The sequence below is a fragment of the Hypomesus transpacificus genome, chromosome 22, assembly GCF_021917145.1.
Source record: "Hypomesus transpacificus isolate Combined female chromosome 22, fHypTra1, whole genome shotgun sequence".
Taxonomy (NCBI): Eukaryota; Metazoa; Chordata; class Actinopteri; order Osmeriformes; family Osmeridae; genus Hypomesus; species Hypomesus transpacificus.
The window spans coordinates 3,257,660-3,279,139 of NC_061081.1; the positions used below are offsets into that span (position 1 = coordinate 3,257,660).

The following is a 21,480-nucleotide window of genomic DNA, read 5'->3' on the forward strand; positions in this document are numbered from 1 at the left end:
GGAAGGCACGCCCAAGCTCAAATACAGCAATGACTCACAAACAAAAACTTCCACTTGTAATAAAAACCTTTTAATTCAGATTCAGCTAGGCCTGCATATACAAAGACTTATAAAAAGTGAATTCTTTAGAATGATTTTTTTGCAGGGATTGGGACAAACAGTGGTCTTGCCACTGAGAGGCAATACAAGAAAGTGATGTCTACCATTTTTTTTAATGCCATCATCTATGATCTTTCAGACGAGTGCTTCCATGTCACTTCCTCAGATAGAGTTTACAGATACAAGTTAAAATCAGCATAAATATATCTAATGAAATCCTTTTTAATCAAAGCATGCAATATACTTACTCTGGTGCTAATTTTTCATAGACACAGTATATATAACTTTGTAACACTTTATTTCAGAGTCAATCTGTTGAAGATCTCTAAATGCTCAGCATATACTCAATAAACTATCAACAGATGGTCAATTACAATTATTAACTAATGTTCTAGTTGTGGAACGACCAGTTGTTGAATATCAGCAGAGCTGTACTATTCTGTTCATAGTTTCTTGATGGTATAAGCATCTGCATAGGGCATACATGGGACTCTCGAAACGATGTGTAACCTGGTCATTTGTGTGTGCACTCTCTCTCCCTACATAACAATCCTTGCTGCTCCTAAATGGCAGTAGCTCTTCGATGTCAAACCTGGTTGGTTGGAGAGTATCCAAAGACACTCAATCAAGTGAAATGGGTATGGGATATCTGAACCCAAGGACTGGGCGCATAACATGTTAAACTTATAGATAAAAACCACGATTTCTCCGGTCCTGTTGTTTCTTAAGGAAGAAAAACTAGACAAAACATTACTTGTACCTATAATTGAATATACTGGAATATGTTTTAGCTGTGACGAGAGACAGAAGATAGGAGGACATTGAGGTTTTCTTAAATGTGTTGACACATGTGTGTCTTCTGGATGATATATATGTTTGCTTGTGTGTCACATTCAAATAGAAGCTTTGGGAAGTAGCTGCACAAACAATGAACATTATGAAGGCAAGCCAGAGGAACACTAAAATACAGAAAAACGTAAATCCAACACAAAGGGCTCAAAGGTTGACTCCTAACTTCTTGACGACTAACTTTGCCTAGAGGTTGAAACAAACTTACTAGATAAACGACAAAACCCCAAAGGATGAGAGAACAGATGTGAAACTGTGCGTTTCACTGAGAAGGGCTGTGTGCGAGCCAGACACGATACAGAGTATGAAATGTGACAAGTATGACAGTTATAGACACCGTAAGATATTGGTCACGTGATCGTCCGTAGAAATGAAGCCTTCGCAGTTAAGTACTTCATCTTTCATTCTTTATTTCTTGTCTTTTTTTCACACGCCTCATCCAGTTTTCTGAGATCGGGTTGACTTGTTTCAGAGTAAGAACTGGCTTGTGTGTGTGTGATTATGCTTTGAGTTGGTCTAAATGTTTCACTTCCTCTGGTATTGTAAAGTGGAGTCGTCAAACAAGGGATTCTTCACTTCCATCTCACCTGTCTGTCACATAAAAACAACAGGAAATGGAAATAGAACATATAGATGTCAATGGTTAGGTGGTGAGGTGAGGGCAATGTGTGCGTGTGTCTCTGTCTGTTTGACGCTACTCACCGGTGCCAGACCCGGACACTCATACACAGTGAAGTCTCCTTCCACTTCCTCTACATCAGAATTGGCTTCAGAGTCTGAGACTTTGTGCGCTTGTTTTTGTCTGGGGAGAAATACAGTAAATGTTTGAAGTTATGTCCTTGACGTTGTGTCCTTGTGCAAGGCACTTCCCCCTACTTGCCTTGGGGGGAATGTCCCTGTACTTACTGTAAGTCACTCTAGATAAAAGCGTCTGCTAAATGACTAAATGTATATAGAAAGAACACAGAGAGAGGGAGAGAGAGGGAGAGAGAGAGAGAGAGAGAGAGAGAGAGAGAGAGAGAGCAAGAAAAAGAGGATGGTTAGAGAGAGAGAGGAAGTGATAGAAATGGAGAAAAGCGTGGAAGAAACTCACTTTGCCATTGAGATCATCTGCTGCTTCTGGTGCTGGTAGTGGTACATCTGAGCACTCTGGGCCAAAGTCTGATCCCCCACCTGGTGACAGAAGAGCAACAGAGAGGGGGGAAACAGAGGACATTAGAAAAGTAAAAAGAGGATAGAGAGATTGTCACACATACACTCTTTCTTTCTCGTGAAAATGTTCGGATACAATTCTTACAGAGGTGCCGTTTGCTGTTCCAGGAGGTTTTCCACCATAAGCTTGGTAGTCCATCTTCTGGACCAGGCGCATTTCTCTCTTCAACCTGCAGGAGGCAAGTCATCAGACTGTTTTTATAGGGTTAGGATGGAAGTCTCTCAAGTCTAAATGCCTATAGGTTAAACTTATACAAACATGTACAACATAAAGCTTCGGAAATGTTGGATACGCTCTCAAAATGACCTCCAGTGACAATGCAGACATAGCTCATGTCACACATTTGTGAACAAAACTTCAACCCTGTTGTTTGAAATACAGTATGTCTGTCATAGCAGAGTATAGGTTGGATGTCTCACCTGAACCAACACACTGTTGCCAGGATCATGGCCACTGTGCCAAGCAGGATACACACTGAGATCATAACTGGAGATGGACACACACACACAGTCACCACCTTTATTACTTATGAAACTGGGACACATTGCATGAAAAGAGAACATAAACACCTCAAATGAAGCCACAATTACACTTACAAAACATTTAGCAGACTTACGGTAAGTACAGGGACATTCCCCGAGGCAAGTAGGGTGAAGTAACTTGCCCAAGGACACAAAGTCATTGAACCGGCAACCTTCTGATTAATAGCCCGATTTCCTAACCGCTCAGCCATCTGACTCCCTACTCCATTTCTACTCCCCGACTCAATTTTCTGTTGCAACATTTCATGGTTAACTAACTTTCTAACTAAGCATTGCGTATGTGTGTGTGTGTGTGCGTGAGTGTTCACAATGTAAGAGGGTTCGATACTTGGGAAATGTGTCTTTACCTGTAAGAAATGGGCTGATGAATATGTGTGTATGAGCATGTATTTGTGTCCCATAACATTTGGTTCGGTTACAACATGGCCACGGCTGATGTTCACTTGTCTCCTAGCGTCATGAAGCTACTCACTAACAAGGAGTCCGTCCTTGGAACGGTACGGGGTGGCAATGGGTCCTCCCCTCCCCTTGCCCTCAAACGGGGACTTGTTAGTGGCGGGCTTGGGGGTGGAGGTGGCAGGCTTGGGGGCGGAGGTGGACCGACCGGCCATGAGCTGGTCCTGGAGTCTCTGCCTCGGAGAATCTGTCTGTGGAGAAATGGGAGCTGTCTTGGAGGAGGTGACTTCCAAGGAGACAGTAAAGGAAAGTTAGAAGCAAAGGAAGGATAGGGAGAAAGGAGAGAGAAGAGGGGGAGGGCAGTGAAAGAGAAATGGGGGAGGGTTAAGATACAAACTTTTTTAATAAATACACAATGGCCAAAAAGAGGTCCCGTGAAAACATTAAAAAGTGCACATTCATTCAGTGACGGTGGGACTCACTTGCTTGGTTGCCCTCCACCACCTGCTGTTTGTCGATGACTGATTGAAGGAAGTCGATCTCCTCATCTAGGTCAGGGATGGTCGTCATTTTATCTGCAGACACGCATACACACACACACACAAACAAAACACTTTCTTAGAAACAGCATCTGTCACCTGGTCATATAGGAATGTGTTTCTGTGACCTAACCAGATGCACGCATGCACCTAGGACAAAACCAGTTAGCGTCTGTGTGTGTGTGTCTCTCGTGTGGTCAACGAGTATATGTTGTTTGTTTGGGGATACAGATAAAAGCAGACAAAGGCCAGTTCTTGTTTAACAGCTATTTAACAGCTATGTTAGCCAGACAGTTAGCCACATTCCTGCAACCAGGACAGGCCTCCATGGCAACCAGGGTGTGGAGTATGTGTGTGGCCAGGGGAGGAAGCACCACAGGGGGGCTTGAGCAATCAGCCAAACCCCCCCGCCTCGGCCCAACCACCTAGACTTCAACCTAAACCTGCCTTTTGATTGGCCGTTCATACATCTACCTACGACTCAAAGGTCCTTCTACTGTTTTCATGTTGTAGCTGTTTGATTTCGTACGTTTGTACGGATGATACATGTTTTAATTATCTGACTGTACAGTATTGTTCGATGCTGAGCTGTACTGTATCTATGAACCTGATATACACACACACACACACTAACACACACACACACGGAGCGTTGACACAGCCCTGTCTTTGGTACATATAATACTGTACCTCTGGTGCATCTCCTCTCCAGCACTCTGTTATGCAACATAATTCTGCTAGAGCAAACATATGGGGTAAAAAACAATAAAAAAAAGAAAACAAATGTTCTTTTTATCAAACAAACTCAAAGTGCTACATGCACATGAATGTGCAAGCTTAGCTGTTGTGATGTTTGTTAACACCAGCTGCATCATATTTCCTGTGCCATTTTTCCACCCCAGAAGGTTTGCCATCTGGCTGGGGTGATGTGCATGATATGATGTGACAGTTTCACTTTCACTTGCTTCTTTTGTGGTTCTCACCCCCCTCCGCCCCCGGCCATTTAGTTTGCTCCACAGCAGGTGATGGTGGAGGCGGGTCATGCCATCTGCACTTTGCAGGTGGTGATCAGCTCCATGGGTGACAGTGTGCTTTGCCAGCAAGAGCATCAGTGGTTCTCCACAAACTAACTCAGTTTGAACTTTCAAAGTCTATAGAGTCAATATTATGATACAACATGTAAGATCACCATCTAGTGGAGGTAGCCACCGGTCATCGCAAACCACAACATTTGGAAATGCTAGTTCTTGAGAAGGATCAGGGGATGAATAAAGGTGTTCTTGGAGAATACTCGAGAAGAGGCCATGCGTGTCTGTGTATGCGTGTATGTACAAATATACACCACACCTTGTGCAGAGAGAGAGAGCAGGTTTTGGCACCACTGTGTTAATTACTCATAACCCCTGAGAGGAACCCAGGGGGTGGTAAGGTGCAGCAAACAAACACTAAACAAGTCAACGGTGGGACACACCACACACACACACCTCTGTCGTGATCACTTACAAACTCATTTACATCCCATTTCTACCTTGCCCCCCCCTGTTCCCCGGGCCCCGTACATGGTCCATTACCTACATTTGCCATGAGGACATTGGGAACAATCACTTACTCCAATATGACACGCTATGATGTATGATAACTGGATAACTGGGACTCACAATGACACAGGAGTCTATTTGATACTTTATAATCGTGAGAGTTTGAGTCTCCCATGGACACTTGTGTAGGAGTGTTCATCAATCAACAAACGTATTTCTTTGAATTCAAAATGTTCTTTTTTTAAATGACCCTTTAGTGTTCATGTTTACAGTTTTTTTTATTCGCTTTGGTACTATTTTCACAAGTATGTGGTAAAACCTCACAACTGTTAGTACAAAACTCAATGCAGATCATCAAAAAGTCTGTTTTTTCAAACATGTAATCACATGTTCAATTGACAAAGCACAATGCACAAAATACACAATCAGTTTTTCACCACACCTAATCAGTGTGTCATCAAAGAAATACCTTTCATATGAAGTAATTGTCTTTCACAATGCAACGCTCACGATACTTTTGATATGCTTCTCATCTAATTTGCGTAAACACATTTCACCAACACTTAATCAAACTGATCTTTATGGTAAATCACTGAACCGTTTGGCAAACCTATATATTTTCATTTCAGCAATAAACAGTATATCGATTTTGAGAACCACAGAAAAAAAAAGTGTTTTTGTACGAACATATAAATTAACCACACGTGATGAATACTCGTTATTGCTACTTGATTTCAAATTGGGGTAACCACAATTGGTCATTAGATATACGTAAAAGTGGGGGTGTAAACACTGGCAATTTCTTTCAACATGGAGCAGGATAGACAGCAAGGAATGGGAAGAGCTTGTTGACAAGGGATCCGTCAGAGAGGTGGACATGGGCGCCAACAGAGAGGTTACAGAGGTGGGCATGGGCTCCAACAGAGAGGTAAGAGAAGTGGGCATGAGCACCAACAGAGGGGTCAGAGAGGTGGGCATGGGCTCCAACAGAGGGGTCAGAGAGGTGGGCATGAGCACCAACAGAGAGGTCAGAGAGGTGGGCATGGGCTCCAACAGAGGGGTAAGAGAGGTGGGCATGGGCTCCAACAGAGGGGTAAGAGAGGTGGGCATGGGCTCCAACAGAGGGGTCAGAGAGGTGGGCGTGGGCTCCAACAGAGAGGTCAGAGAGGTGGGCATGGGCTCCAACAGAGGGGTAAGAGAGGTGGGCATGGGCTCCAACAGAGGGGTCAGAGAGGTGGGCAAGGGCTCCAACAGAGGGGTAAGAGAGGTGGGCATGGGCTCCAACAGAGGGGTCAGAGAGGTGGGCACGGGGCCTCTAAATGTTATGTTTTGTTCTCATTTAGTTACACAATAGAAAGTATACCTATGTTACAATTACATCTGAAAAATAGTAAAAACGAATTTGCCCAAATGATTGTAGACTATGTCTTCATTGATCCTTCACTTGATTACACATAGGATGGATATTTTGGAAATTATAGATTATGTTACAGTAATGTGAGTAATGTAAGTGTATTGCCTAATGTGAGTGGATGTGAAATGTGTCTAATGTGAATGTGAAACTGTGTAATCTGTCTTTTACATAGTACTGTAGCATATTCATTTCAGCACTTCTAAGGCCAATTTGAAACATGTATCTTGCATTGTTTGCTGTCGGATGAACTGATTGTTAAAAGTACTAAACTGAAAGCAGATCATACTGTTGTGTTTCGGTGATTAAACCAAATGTTCCCATTTCATATTACAATAATCTTGTGTTTGAAACAATGATTATGTGGACTGAAAGCATTCCATCAGGTTTTGAAAGAATGACTAGTTGCGTTACAAATGTCATCAGTTTGGATCTTTGTACTAAGAGTTTTGAAAATGTACACCTTACTTGTGAAAATAGTACCAAAGCGAATAAAAGATACGGTAAGCCATCTTGAGACCTCGGTCTCTTTTATAGGTGATCCCTATAATAAAAAAAAACCCTACCTCGCCACCTTGTGGCAAGTGTGAGGATAACAGCTCAACATTGACTCACTTAGGACCATTGGCCATAAATGTTTAGGATAGACCTCCCGGAACATGGTTTGAGAGCACGGTGGAATCTTGTTTGAGCGTGACAGGATACATTTGAGCAGTGTGCAATTGCATCAGTTGTTCTGAGTTACACAACCTCTTCTTGACCACCATGGGAGTGAGAACCCCTTTGTCAACATGTCTCATAAAACCTCTACTCGTCCTCCGATCCACAAACTCTATAAATACGCACCTCTCCCCGGCAACGCACGTTGCTGTGTAAACACGTGTAAACTTCGGAGATCTCTCTGATCTAACCTTTTGAACAAAACGACATTTCCCCATCCTTTCCTTCCCCACACACGGGACACTTCATGAGACCTTCTGATGTGCCCTATCAACTCTTAGCCTTTCATCACCTCAGTTTACACTTGTTCAAAGCATGGCCTTCACCAGGCATCACAAACCACATTACCCACGCTGCCCAGCCCCATGATGTCATGATACCACCTTCCTCTTAGCTAATGGCCTGTGTCCGGTTGTCATTGGTTTCCATTAACTAGAGAGGCCCATTAACCAGGGCTTGTCTGTCTGAATCATCGCTTGTCTGTTACCTGGACCTGCATGTCCCTTTGGTCCAGCTGGAGTTAGCTACCACTACATGACAGTCACACTGGCTTCAGGCTCTGACGTAAACACAAAGCCCTCATTTCCCTGTTACATGGTCACATGCTGTGCATTTTAAAGAGCAAACCCAGGGAGTCAGATGGCTGAGTGGTTAGGGAATCGGAAGTCATCAGAAGGTTACCAGTTCGATTCCCGGCCGTGCAAAATGATGTTGTGTCCTTGGGCTAGGCACTTCACCCTACTTGCCTCGGGGGGAATGTCCCTGTACTTACTATAAATTGCTCTGGATTAGAGTGTCTGCTAAATGACTAAATCTAAACCCAAGACACACTCCCAGTGTCTCAGTCTCTCACTCTCTGTCTCTCTTTTACTGTACCGTACGTGCACACTTGTTGCGTTGACACAGCCCTGCCTTTGGTACACACAATCCTGTACCTCCAGCGTGTCAGAGGCCACTACTGTAAAGCATGGCATATTTACCCATGGCAGTGTGCACCTGGTCGACAAACATAGACAGGTTCTTCAGAAAACACCCAGAACTAGGGGAGCTAAGATGGCTACTGCTTTCAACAAGCTGTACACTTGTTATCACTGGCCCACAGCCAGCCTCCTACCATGGGGAAAATACAAGTGCTGGATATTGGCGTCTCTCTCTAGCTTGCCACTTCCTTTGAGACCATGGGACAATTTGCAATCCTCCCATGTCAAGTTTGTACTGTATATTTGTGTGAGTGTTGGTGTACCAGTGTATGCGTGTGTACAAGGCCTCTGTATCCCACTGTTTGTGTATGTGTGCGTGTGTGTCTGAGTGTATTATGCACTGCCACACTGCTGTGGAGTGCGTTGGCGGTCTTGTTATTCAAGCATTGTTATGCACAATCATTTCCATCCTGCTGCTCTTTCATGCATAGCCAAAGACATCTGGGTTGCCAGGTTCAATCATGTATTGGTTCCAGCACTGCTGCCATCCCCCTTTCTGGACCTAACTTGACCCTCATGGCTCTGACTGATGCATGTACAACACGACACACGTCAGACAAATGTTATGTGAACAAGAAACAAACAAAAAAGAGTTTGCCTCAGATAAAGAGATAAAAGAAAGATAAAAGATAAAATAAGAAGATAAAAAAAAAGTAAATGCAACAATGAGGCCACTCAATGTCGCAGTGAGATTTGGGGGGGGTTGGAGAAATCAGTGTATTAGTAATAAGGTCACTATATGAAACACACACATAAACTTGTTTTATCCCACAACACACTGTTCACCATTCACTCAGAAAATTATATGACAACCCTCTCCTCTCCTTCTTTACAGATGATGGCGTCACCACTAAGCTGTGCCAAGCCTGTCCTTTGCTGCTAAATTATTAATCCCGGAGAGAAGCACACACAAGCAGACAGATGGAGGGAAGAAAGAGTGCCCTACAGAACTGCTCTGGCCTGACACTCCAATTCTTCCACATCATTTCTTGTAAATAGCCCAGTTCGTAACTATGAGGAATGAGATTTATCCACATGGAGCGGCTCTTTCGTAGAATTAAATTAGATTAAGTATAGGGAGCCACGGAGAGAGGGAGGCATGGAGAGCGACTGACGGATGGAGAGAAAGAAAGAAGGATGGAAAGAGAAAGATCTAGAGGGAAGGAGAGATGGATGGAAGGGGAGGGGGGGGGGGTGAAAGAGAGGGAGATGTGTTGAGGCGGTGATTAAGTGTGTGTCTGTGTGGGTGTCATGTTTCTGTCTGTGTGTGTGGGGATGGGGGGGATTAGAGGAACACAGGATCAGACTGCAGAACAGCTCACTGATGCAGGGAGGGAGGGAGGTACTGGAGGGAGGGAGGGAGGGGGAGAGATAGAGGTGATGCAGAGAGGAAATGAGAGCAAACGAGAGTGAAGAAGGGGGTGGGGGGGGGAGGTTCCTGTCTCTCCTCGGGGCCAGAGGTGGTCTGTCTGAGGTACACACGTACCCCCCCACTGAACACACACACACACACACTGTTTTCTTAGTTGACTGGTAACCGTATGTGTGTGTGTGTGTGCATGTGAAAGAGAGTGCGTCGCAACATCCTCATACCATAGTCATAGGGGATCTTCTTGACGACACACTTTCTTTCCTCGTTCTCCTCCAATGGGGAGCGGCAAGGGCCGCAGTGGGAGGAGCCACCCCGGCAGATTTCCCGCCCCTCATGGACACAGTCTATGGCGTGGCATTTCCTCTTAGCTGAAAAAACACAGAGGAACAGACACACAGGTCAATATTTACATTTAGTAGACACTCTTACCCAGAGCGACTTACAGTAAGTACAGGGACATTCCCCCGAGGCAAATAGGGTGAAGTGCCTCGCCCAGGGACACAATGTCATTATGGCACGGCCGGGAATCGAACCAGCAACCTTCTGATTCGTAGCCCGATTCCCTAACCGCTCAGCCATGAGACACCCCCGATGAAACCCCCCAACATTGTGTCACCGCCCAACATTGTGTCCCTGTTTATATATTTCTGTGGTCGTGACCTGATCACGAGTCATGATATCAGGTTATTACCAGACTATTCCAAACAGATATAACCCCACTGCACAACAAGGCACATCAAGAGCAATGAGTGTGTGAGTGGGATCAGCAGGGTGAGTGCGGGTGAGTGTGATAAAGAACAGGACGAGTGTGTGTGCGAGCAAGTGTGCGACGGCTTTCTACCGGCGGCCGTGACGTCGCCGGGCCGTCGCTTGGAAATGTCATGGCAACTGATTGCATTACAGATGAGATGAGGAGCATAATGTGGGCTAAAGCCTAGGGCACAAACGGGCACAGATGTGCGCTCTCTCGCTCTCTCTCTCTCTCTCTCTCTCTCTCTCTCTCTCACACACACACACACAAACACATTCAAAGCTGATCGTAAAGTGACCTTTATAATCAGCAAATCTTTCCAGGTGCTGTGGGCTATAGAGATCCACACTGCAGACAGGCTAGGGTGGGACCTGGATACCCCAGACTCCTGAGGTCCAGGGTTATGAGGGAGAGGCGGGGGCCGGAGGGCCCCCACAGTATCCCCAGTATTACTCTGGGCCCTAGAACCTTTGGGCCCTGGAACACCTGGTTGTCAATGAGCCTGAATTCTGGGGTCAAGTCTTCATCCTACAGTCCATACTGGAGACAGTCTGTGTATCGGTTTGGTACAAACTTGAAAGGTCAATCACAGATTTGACTATCTTCCATATAGTGGATTTGGTGCTTCTATAGGATGGATGAGTAGTTGTTGGGGTGTGGGGCATCTGTGTGCAACAGGTTGCCCTCCTCACACACACATGACATCCTACTGGTCTCTCTCCATTGCATGTCTTGCTGATTTTGTCGTATGAGATGCTGTTTGCTTGCCTGCATATGTGTGTGTGTGTGGAGTGGGCTAGCCTGACATCCCGGGGCTAAACCCGAGCTCTGCAAGTTTTTGATTGATGTTTTGATCCTAACTAAGTCTCTACATAAACAGAGTGCCGTTTTTCAAGCCCTGGTGTGTAAACCTAAACAAATATTCCGTACAAGTGCCCTCGACCCCCATGTTGCAAAGCCAGCAGCTTGCAGTCTTTTCACTCGACCACAACTGTGCTTTCAGACAGATGCAGAAATGCTCTGAATGCTGCGCCATCTCCATCTCACATGCAGAGATAAGAGATTCATCTATACTCTTGGTACAACAATATGTAGCCTAGCAACCGCCGGATTAGTGTGCACTGTGTGTCTCTCTGTTCCTCCACGCTCACCTTTCCCTCCTTGATGTCAAAACATGGGTGACGAACACGTGCTGGACCCAACTGGGATCAAATGATCACTGTCTTTCTTATCCTCCCTCTTGCTCTCTCTCTCTCTCTCTCTCTCTCTCTCTCTCTCTCTCTCTCTCTCTCTCTCTCTCTCCCCTCCCTCCCTCCCTCTCTCTCTCTCTCTCTCTCTCTCTCTCTCTCTCTCTCTCTCTCTCTCTCCTCTCTCCCCTCTCTCTCTCTCTCTCTCTCTTCTCTCTCTCTCTCTCTCTCTCTCTCTCTCTCTCTCTCTCGCTGTGCCGGTTTCTCTCTCAATCCAACTTTCTCGCTCTGTCTATCACTCTCTCTCTCTCTCTCTCTCTCTCTCTCTCTCTCTCTCTCTCTCTCTCTCTCTCTCTCTCTCTCTCTCTCTCTCTCTCTCTCTCTCACTCTCTTTATCCCGGGGGGGGGGGGGGGGGGGGCTCTCTATTTTTACATGACACGTGCCATCCTTTCTTTTCCTGAAGAACTCGAATTCTCCTCTGATCACCATAATACATTTCCTTGATCCTGACGTTAGCCATGCGTGCGCCTGTCGACCGGGAAAGAGCAGGAGATCTCATCATCCACTAACCAGATGAAAAATCACTCTGTCTGAGAGGCTTCGGGCCGTGAGTCAGTCAGTAAATGACACGTGAATGTGAGAGAAGCGTGTGTGCGCCGGTCCCCGCGTGCAAAACGAGAGTCCGATCGTCGGACAACTGGATCAAAGATAGTGCATGAGAAACGGAGGTCCTTCCATTTGTTTGCTCCTCCTCTCTCTGCCCGTGCTGCCCGCGGCCCGGCTCTCTCAATAGATTTAGACCCGATGAAACCTTCGCCCACATCAGGATCAGGACTGACACAGCCTGGCTACCGGGTGTAGTTGCTTTCCCATCAGCAGACTTCCACTCTGCAGTGTCCCGACCAAGCCGTTGCATAGTCGCCTTTTACTAATTTATATTTTTATATTCCAGAAACCCAACACACTGCCGGCTGCCATGTCACCACCTGGCTTTTGAAAATCCTTTCATCCCTTCTCTGTGTCTCTCTTTCTTGTTATCCCTTTCCCGTTTTCTCTTTCTGTTCCAGTATGTCTTGCTCGTTCTGTCTTAATCTTTCCCTCTATGCCTCTCTTCTTTAAATGTTCTCCCTCCCTCCTTCGACTCCCCTCTGTCCTCATCTTTCTCATCTTTTTTTTAAATCTTCATCCATATTGCTCTCTCCACTATCTGTTTCTCTTGTTATTTCTTCCTCTCCCTTCTTTTTCTTCACTGTTGATGTTTCACCAAAACGCCTGCCGGAATTGGGGTGTTCTGTCTCTGGTCATACTCCATTCCCCTCTCTCTCTCTCTCTCTCTCTCTCTCTCTCTCTCTCTCTCTCTCTCTCTCTCTCTCTCTCTCTCTCTCTCTCTCTCTCTCTCTCTCTCTCTCTCTCTCTTTTTCTCTCTCTCTTTCTCTCTTTCTCTCTCTCTCTCTCCAGCCCCCTTTCTGCACTCATCTTTCTCTGTATCTCCCTTTTTACCATTCACTCTCTCAAAAGCTCTTCCCTTCTCTGTTTTCTCTCTCTCTCTCTCCCTCTTTCTCTCGCACTCAGCGCACCATCTTTCTCTCACCTGTCCAACCCTGGACCCTTTGATCAGAAAGTGTGCGTGCGTGTGCATGTGTGTAAAGAGTGATGATTGTTGTCCAGATCTGGGATGATCTGACCCTGTTCATGCAGCAGAGACACAAGATCAAACAGCAGAACATGGTGACTGGGGGCTGGTCGTCCCATATCAAACCACCAGCACACCAGCCCCAAATCCCTCTGGATAGCACAGCTCCCTGTTTAGATCTATGTCATTGATTCATTTGATTCATTAATGAAAATGAATCACATTTAACATCAATTTCTCTTCCCTCTGTCTTCAACATGAGGGATGGAATCAAAAAAGCAAGAAAATGTGTATGTGTGTTATGTTTGTTATCGAGCAGTGTTGCTGGAACATTTATCGAATGCTGTGGGTGGTTAATGTTGCAAAGCCACTACCGGACCACAATAATTACTCTTCACACACTGGCAAGCAAGCATGCACACACACACACACACACACCCTCATCATCACCATTTGTCTAAAACTAAAGCATGGGGGCAAAGGATGATAACCATCACAGATTACTGGTACACTAATGACAGACTGTGTAGAGACCCTCCGTTTAATGACCTCAGGGATACTGCATCCGACCGTTCCATCCTAAACCCGGCAAGCTGGATCGATACCACACACACTACGGGACGGGAAGTGCCTACATTTCATAAGGTGTGACAAGAAACCACAGGAGGGCAGGATGCATCACATTGTCACCTTCACAGCTAGCTAATTAGACAGAGAGAGCGAGAGGGAGATAGTGAGAGAGTGAGGGAGAGAGGGGGATAGAGAGAGAGAGAGAGAGAGAGAGAGAGAGAGAGAGAGAGGGAGGGAGAAAAATGGTGGGGAAGGAGACTCGAGATGAGGGAGAGATGAAGGGAGACTGTGCTCTCGCCCGAGAGACCTCGAGAAAAAGGTAGACAGAAGGAGTGAGGGAAATGTGAGAGAGAGCTAGTGAGAGAGGAAAAGAGGGAGGGAGAGAAAGAGGGGGAGGGAGAAAAACAGGGGTGAAGCGAGATAGTGGACAACAGAGGGGAGAGAGAGGGAAAGAGAGAGGTAGGAAAAAGAGGAAAAAGGGAGTCGGAGGCAGTGAGGGCTCAATAACGATGCCCTACATGATGTGTCATTAGGTCAGCAAGGATGACCGAGGTGTAAAAACGTTTTGTAACAGCAACACCTGATGAGCCAATGATAGATAAATAAAATGACTAGTCCAGCCATCTGCTGTGGCATGCTGGGTAATTAGGAGCACTGAGGAACACAGTGGCCTAGCGCTCCCCAACATAGACACTTACGTGGCACCGTTTGTTTGCTTTAGTCACTCTGCCGCAACGGCTGCTCTTTATGAGAAAAGCTAGCACTTAATCTGTGCCTTAAAAAATTAGTGTTTGTGTGTGATACAGTATGATTCACACTGTCAGTATGAATGTGAATGTGCCTGCATTGGCGTGACTGTGTTGTTGTGTGTGCGTGCATCCTACATAGGGTGTTGATTGGTGAAGTGGGCAGGGACCAGGGGGCAGGAAACTGGCCATGCCAGAAGGGTAACGCTGTTCCATTGTGTGAACTTCCTGTTTCTCAGGACATATGGGAAGTCGTCCTTGCACTCCAAATCGAGTGCCTGCACTAACAGACGACACGAGAGCGGCCACTTTACTGGACAGGAGAATCACGAAGTTCTGTCCTTCCCAATGCAAACTTCCCTCCACACAGAACTCTTCAGTGGACATAAGTATTGTTGTAGTCATGTGTAGTAACATGGAGCAATGTAGACACAACCAAGTATTTGTCCAATAACATTTGATTGGAGATGATCTCAAGGAGGAAAGAAAGAAAGATCCAGGGTCGAGGGGAAGTTTTTTAATTGGCATTGAACTCTGCATAACTCGACACAACTATCCTCTTAGTATGCCTGCGCCTCGTCCGTTAATTGTATATAGCGGGACAAGTTCTCCTTTACTTCTCAGCGTGAGAAAAGATTGAAATGCATGAGAAATACGAGGTGTCGTGTAAAAGCGTGAGAATCACTGAAATGCGTGAGTCTCACAGCGAATGTGGGAGACTAGAGAGCCCTGAAGGCATTAGGATAGGTCTTCGGAAAGAGTGCACAAAGAAGTAATCAGTCAACCAGAACTCCTGTAATTCAACCTGACATTCAGACGCTTGTGAAACACTGGGAATCAGACCTGCTGCCTTCATTCCCGACACACAGACTATATCTGGAACTATGTCACCTTGGCCTGACTTACGGTCAACACCACATCTTATCAGCACCACTTTGGAAGAACAAACAAACACCTGTGCTACTGTGCATGACTGACAGCTGTTTTCCAGTGACAAAAGAGCCTTGGAGGTGTTGGGCGTGTGTCTTTCTCTGATGAAACCTTTCCGGAACGTCTGTCAGAGAAGCAAAGGGAACAGGAAAAGTTGAATCTGTTTAAATAGCCCTGAGATATGTACACTGTGACCCGACACTTTTCGTAACACTAGCAGGACCAAAACGAAAAACTGGTTACTGAGTTACTGAGGTGGAAGAAAACGATAAGGAAGTGGGAACAGGAGGAATGCGTGCCCGGCACATTCATGCCTCAGTGTAGCAGGCAGAACGGGTCATTCGACAAACAGGTGTGCCCAAAGTGACTCTATTGTTCTATCTTTCCTTTCGTTCCTCCGTCTCTCTTTCTCTGATGACAAATACGTCTACCGCCTGTCCACCTTCTCTCTCTCTCTTTCTCTCTCTCTCTCTCTCTCTCTCTCTCTCTCTCTCTCTCTCTCTCTCTCTCTCTCTCTCTCTCTCTATCGCTTCACTGCAACTTTGCTACTGAACAGAGAATGGCTTCCTGCATCTTTCTGTCTCTAGTACTTAAAACGTCCTTCAAACGCAGAGCTGTACTTTCAGATGTATGTGTGTATGTGTGTGTGTGACATAAACTGTAACAAGATGAGGATGGTCAGAGGGGTGGGCGGTGGGCATTCAAGACGATCCAGACAGCATCGATTGCAGCCCCAGGAGGTGTAGACTGTGCAGAACGTCAAGGAAAATGTCTCTGGATCGATTGAATTCAATATTAGCTCCCTCATTTCCTGGTTCTGTGTTCTGTTTTCTTCCCTCGGGTGAAACACAGCAACACACACATACACATAAATGCCATAGCAACATTGCCTGATAAGATAAATGTTGAAACCTTCTATCCTTCGCACAGTCCACAGTAGAATGAGCGTACTGGCCAGCCAGGATGACCATTTCCTAAGACGTCTTCAGAAGGAAATATTTGTTTGTGTAAAATCGTTTTCAACTCTCTCCCAAGGATCTGTTTGACTTTCCAACAGATCCCCGTCAATGATAAAGCGATTTGCGCGTCATCTGTAGCACTGTCCACTGTGGAAAGTACTTCAAAGGGACAGATGTTCTGATTCAGCTGTATGAACTAGGAGATGAAATAAACTTTTTGTGATCATCTCTTCACTTCTGCTTGATGGTAAAGTGTGCATGCTGTTAAATCGCTCAATTGCTCCATTTTACGAGTTGCTTTTAGCGATTTGAAAGATTCTTCAGTTTCAAATAGACGTCTTGTTTAATTCCATCGCCCTTTCACTCATTCCACTGAGGTCGTGCCTGTTTGTGCTCTGCTCTTGTCTCTCCTCAGCCACAACTTCTGTCTTTTTTTCTCTTTTTTATATCGATTATCATCCAAGTGACTGTGTGTGTGTGTGTGTATGTATGTCTGCGTATGTGTGTTATTGTATATGTAATGTATGTCTGTGTGTGTGTCTGTGTGTGCCTTTGTTTATATGCGTGTGTGAGTGTGTGATCTGTGAACCAGCGACCTATGTGGCCCCAGCTGGTTAAGTGTACGTGGCAACGAGACCAATTTTCCACCTGCTCCTGTCTCACCTCCCACAGATACGCCTAAACAACCTTCTTATGGTAGCCATGACCACCCTGGGGTCATAAACGATGTGTATGTGTGCATGTGTGTTTGCTACCTGTAACTGTGTCTAATAATATCAGTTCAACTATAATCTCCCTAATGCCAACAAGCGTCCAGGCGGGTTTTCCTTAGATGGACTCAAAGGCTCTGCTCAAAACAAGCTTCCTGAGAGACAAACCAGACACAAGAAACAATGCCAGCAGCACAGTTACCTATGAATAGAGACATTTAAAAAAATAATTTTATATTTTTATCAACCTTTATAATGCCGTTTTTGTCTCTTATCAACTTATTAAAGTTAATAAAGCCTGTAGGCTATGCAGATTGAGAAACCAGAGGGCGTAAATGTGCAAAATAGAGCCGCTCACAAAATGTGAGTTCAATTTTCCCATCTTCGCTGTGTTTGACAGTCCTCTCCACTTATATCATCGCACAGTCGCAGCTACGCAGTGCTGTACCTTGTTAGGATTTACAGCCGACTTCACAATAACACATTCTAAAGCCATATGGACACAGACAAAGCCTCAACATCAGCCTTGATAATTGACAAATAGCAGAGACTGGTTGGACTGTTTACATATGCATTAGAGTCTAATGATTGGACACGTTGTCTTGTTCATAAATACAACAAAGCACTCCACCATTAGGACATCTTTTTTGGGGTTGCTAAGATCCTGTTTCAAAGGCAAATACATTCTTTGTGATGCGGATTAAGCGTGTGTCGGGGATTGAGGATGAATCCCCAGGCCTGTGCCCTGAGGTTCCCGGTTCATGTGTTAAGCGTCCTGTGTGCTTGCCTCTGTGGGATTTGGGGATTGGGTGGCAGTGCATGTGTGCCTGGTTGTGGGTGCATGTGTGTATGTGCCGTGTGCGTGTGTGCGTGTCCACGCCAGCCAGATGACAGAGATTGAGGGAGAGTGCCCAGCTGTTGTGTCTCCCAAAGGGTCTCCGTGTTAAGAGATCAGGGGAGATTATCTCTGTAGCTCCATCACCAGCCAGCCAGTCAGTACATTCTGCCCCCAAAGACCTGTGCTGCACGGCTACAGTACCAAATCTTCCCATCCACCACACATCATATTCTTTTTTACTTTGCAACATGTCTAGAAAGTTTATTCATGACAATGTATGAACAATGAATAACTAGTACCATGTAGACACGAGAATACAGGAGGAAGTGCAGCTTTTGTTAATAAACGCAGTCACTATAACTTTCTTAAAAACAAGGAAGGGATTTAATAATGGGAGGGTAAAGCAAGTATTTTTGTTGTCTTTTTCCATAGATGTTCGCAGAGACAGTTACCAAACGGTAATTATAAATTAAAGGTATCTGTGATATAACCTGCCCAGATTCAATGAAACCATCTGGTGGCTTAGAAACAAATAACCTACACCGTCAGCGTAACAAATAGGCAAAAGTGTTACATGTATACGAGAAACAAACATTAAATGTATTGTATTTATGTTCAGTGTAGCCTGTGTTCGGGGGGAAATGTATACTATTATACTGAACTTGTTAAAAGCAGTAGCCTTTACGCTATTGAAATATCAGATGAAAAAAAAATACATTGACAGATTAAATCATTGACTATTTGAGGTTGGCATAGATTGTCACCCAGTCAAAATAATTGACATTGTCCGAATAGTGTTACTTAAATTTATGTAAAAAGGTTATTCTTACCTGGCATAGCTCTACTAGCAGAAACAGTGGTGAGAATAACACAGAAACACAGCAGAACCCCGGGGAGGAGGGAGGCCCGGGGTTGTCGTTCGATCCGGTTCGGAGGCAGCATCTTTGGTCTTTTTAGGAACGTATAGCCAGAGACGGAGACATGGAGCTTGTCATTTCCGCAGCTGTCCTGTAATACCAATGCTTAAAGAGTATGGTGTAAAGTCGAGAAATAATATACACAGAGAAGAACGCAATCCTGTCGGTTTGCGCTCCAGCGCAGTCAATTTACGGTCTTCGCCTTTCGTTCACGAGTGGTAATCCGTGGCAGAGCTAAAGATAGCGCCGCTGTCGGTGAAGGAGGGGGTGGGAATTCAGCTCGGACAGGAGATTACATGAGGTAAACGGGGGTGAACTACGTACAACTCCGGCGTTGCATCCTAGTCAGCGTCATGACGCTGTAGGAAAAAAGGGTTTATTTGACAGCGCGCGGACAAGTAGATAGGCCTATAGGTAACAGGTGGGTTCCAGTTTACAATAGTCCGCTATGCTAGGGCCAATATGAATACAAACATTTATTACGGATTTATTCGTTTACTAAGGTTCATATTTAGAATGTCTGGTCTGATTCAACCAGACCGGAAGGATAAGTGGAGTCTCCAGTGCCTTTATTACGCGTGCATAGAAAAGCATCAACAGAACAGAAGCCGACTAGTTTGTTAATGAATCAAAAACAGATTGTTCCACAGTAGGCATCTTCTAACCAGAAGGTTTCTGGTCTTGGACCCTGGCTGGCCCAGGCAGGTGGGAGCTTGGATGGAGTTGTGGAGAACCACTGAGAACAGAGATCTGATATTGACAAAATCACGGTTCAAAACTGATAAAACTCAGTATGGGGGGTTTCTGTTGTTTCACACAAGTGTTCTTTAGTAGTTTTATGCTTCCCTGATGTTCAGTGTAGGGAGATATGTGGTGTTTCCGATGGACAGTGACGAACCTGGAATGGTCCAGGATTGGGGAGGAGTAAGAGTGGCACTGGCTGGATACACAAGCACTTGTCAGAGAGCGCACTCTGCTGGCCAGTAACAGAAGTAGTACCTGAAAAAGACTATTCAGATAGTTCATATTCAAATGCATTATTCTAACTTGACATATTGTAATTAACAAACAAAATAGGCCTATGTGTAGACTTCCTTCTGACCTTTCAGACTTACAGTTTTTCTGAATTGCTAAAACACTAAACCCCATTCTCGGAATCAAATGTTCAGTGGCCTAAACCCCTTTGTCAAATCAGTCACTCTTTCGGCAAAACTCTAAACACATTCTCACTCACTAAAAACATTTTGCATTGTGATGCACTTGTGTTGCAAAATGGTCAACACAGGCGGCAAACAGTAAAAAAACAACTACAACACTGTTGTCATTTTTAAACACAATTACTCCATATTGTTCACTTGTTTCTAATGATGCATGCAGTTGTACACAATTTGAGTTTACTGTAAAATGCTTTTCATTGAGAGTTTTCTTTGTTCTTTGGGCTTTTGCCGTTGGAATACTGTATTTTTATGCAAGCACTGAATATAAAGACATACAATACTGTATTACTTACAGTTTTTTTCCGATTGCTTACACAAATGTCAAATAACACACAGTTAGTGAAATCAAGCGGAGCTGGCTCATGCAGGAGACGCGAGACCTAGCGCGTCACTGCAACTCGTCACGCCACCCGTCAGGGCACACCTTCCTAATAGGGCGGGGTATATAGCAGGGATCCCGGCACTTGCATTACTAGTGCGACACAGACGCTCTCAGTCTTCCTGCGGCCTCCGCCTTCCTGGCCTCCTCCTTTGTTTGTGTTCTTCTTTCCCATGGGTAATGCGTTCGTTGCTCTCTGCCCGGATGGCGAGACGGTGTCTCAGTTGGGGGCGGAAGGGAGCCGCTGCGAGCAGAACAATATGCTAAAGTCAAGAGATGCAATAATGTAATGTTTCGTGTGCAAAAAAGTATCATAAATAACACCACTGAGTCCTCCTGCCTGAACCTGACACTCAAGGAGCAACACAGCAGCCCAGATCTGCCCAACTATAAGCACATTCTCAGCCTCACACTAATTGCAAGATACCACACACAGTGTTTTGCAAATCACTAAACACACTTTTCTACATTAGACATAGACAGTTAAGATCATGTCACTTGCTGTAATTGCATTTTCTTAGACGATGCCTTGTAAAATGCCACACGTGAACGAATGGATCAAACACGGGCGTCAGGTGTACAAGCACTAAAGTGCATAATTGTAAACATACCAATCAGGTAAGCACTATAAAAAGGCAATAGGTCAGTGTGCCTGTCCTCATAAAAAATGGAAGGCAATGTTGCAGGAAGAGGAAGAGGGAGACCTGGAGGCAGTGGAAGAATAGGGCTACATTAACAGTATCTAATGAAATTCAAACAACATTGGTTGACCATGTTGTGAACCATGGGGCAACATTAAGAGCGTCTGGACAGAGTTGAGCCCAACCTCACCAGATACACTGTTGCAACAGTAATTTGGACATTTTGACAAGAGCAAAGGTGAAAACTACTATTTTCTACTGTCTACAGTACATACAATAAAAGTCATATAGCCTAGTACAGTATTTGCACTACATCAGTACTTTTTTGTACACATTCACGGC

At 45.0% G+C, this 21,480-nt stretch overlaps 1 protein-coding gene across 1 annotated transcript; it reads right to left on the reverse strand.

Annotated features, from left to right (window-relative positions):
• Positions 1–48: 48 nt before the first annotated feature.
• Positions 49–19,178, reverse strand: npdc1a (neural proliferation, differentiation and control, 1a). The gene is made up of 9 exons (XM_047045326.1): positions 18,815–19,178; positions 9,881–10,027; positions 3,582–3,674; positions 3,176–3,385; positions 2,581–2,647; positions 2,246–2,330; positions 2,042–2,121; positions 1,651–1,750; positions 49–1,539 (listed from the first exon to the last, which is right to left on the reverse strand). Exons 1-9 carry the CDS (start codon positions 18,924–18,926, stop codon positions 1,474–1,476), a joined length of 960 nt encoding a protein of 319 aa, XP_046901282.1. The 5' UTR covers positions 18,927–19,178; the 3' UTR covers positions 49–1,473.
• Positions 19,179–21,480: the final 2,302 nt, after the last annotated feature.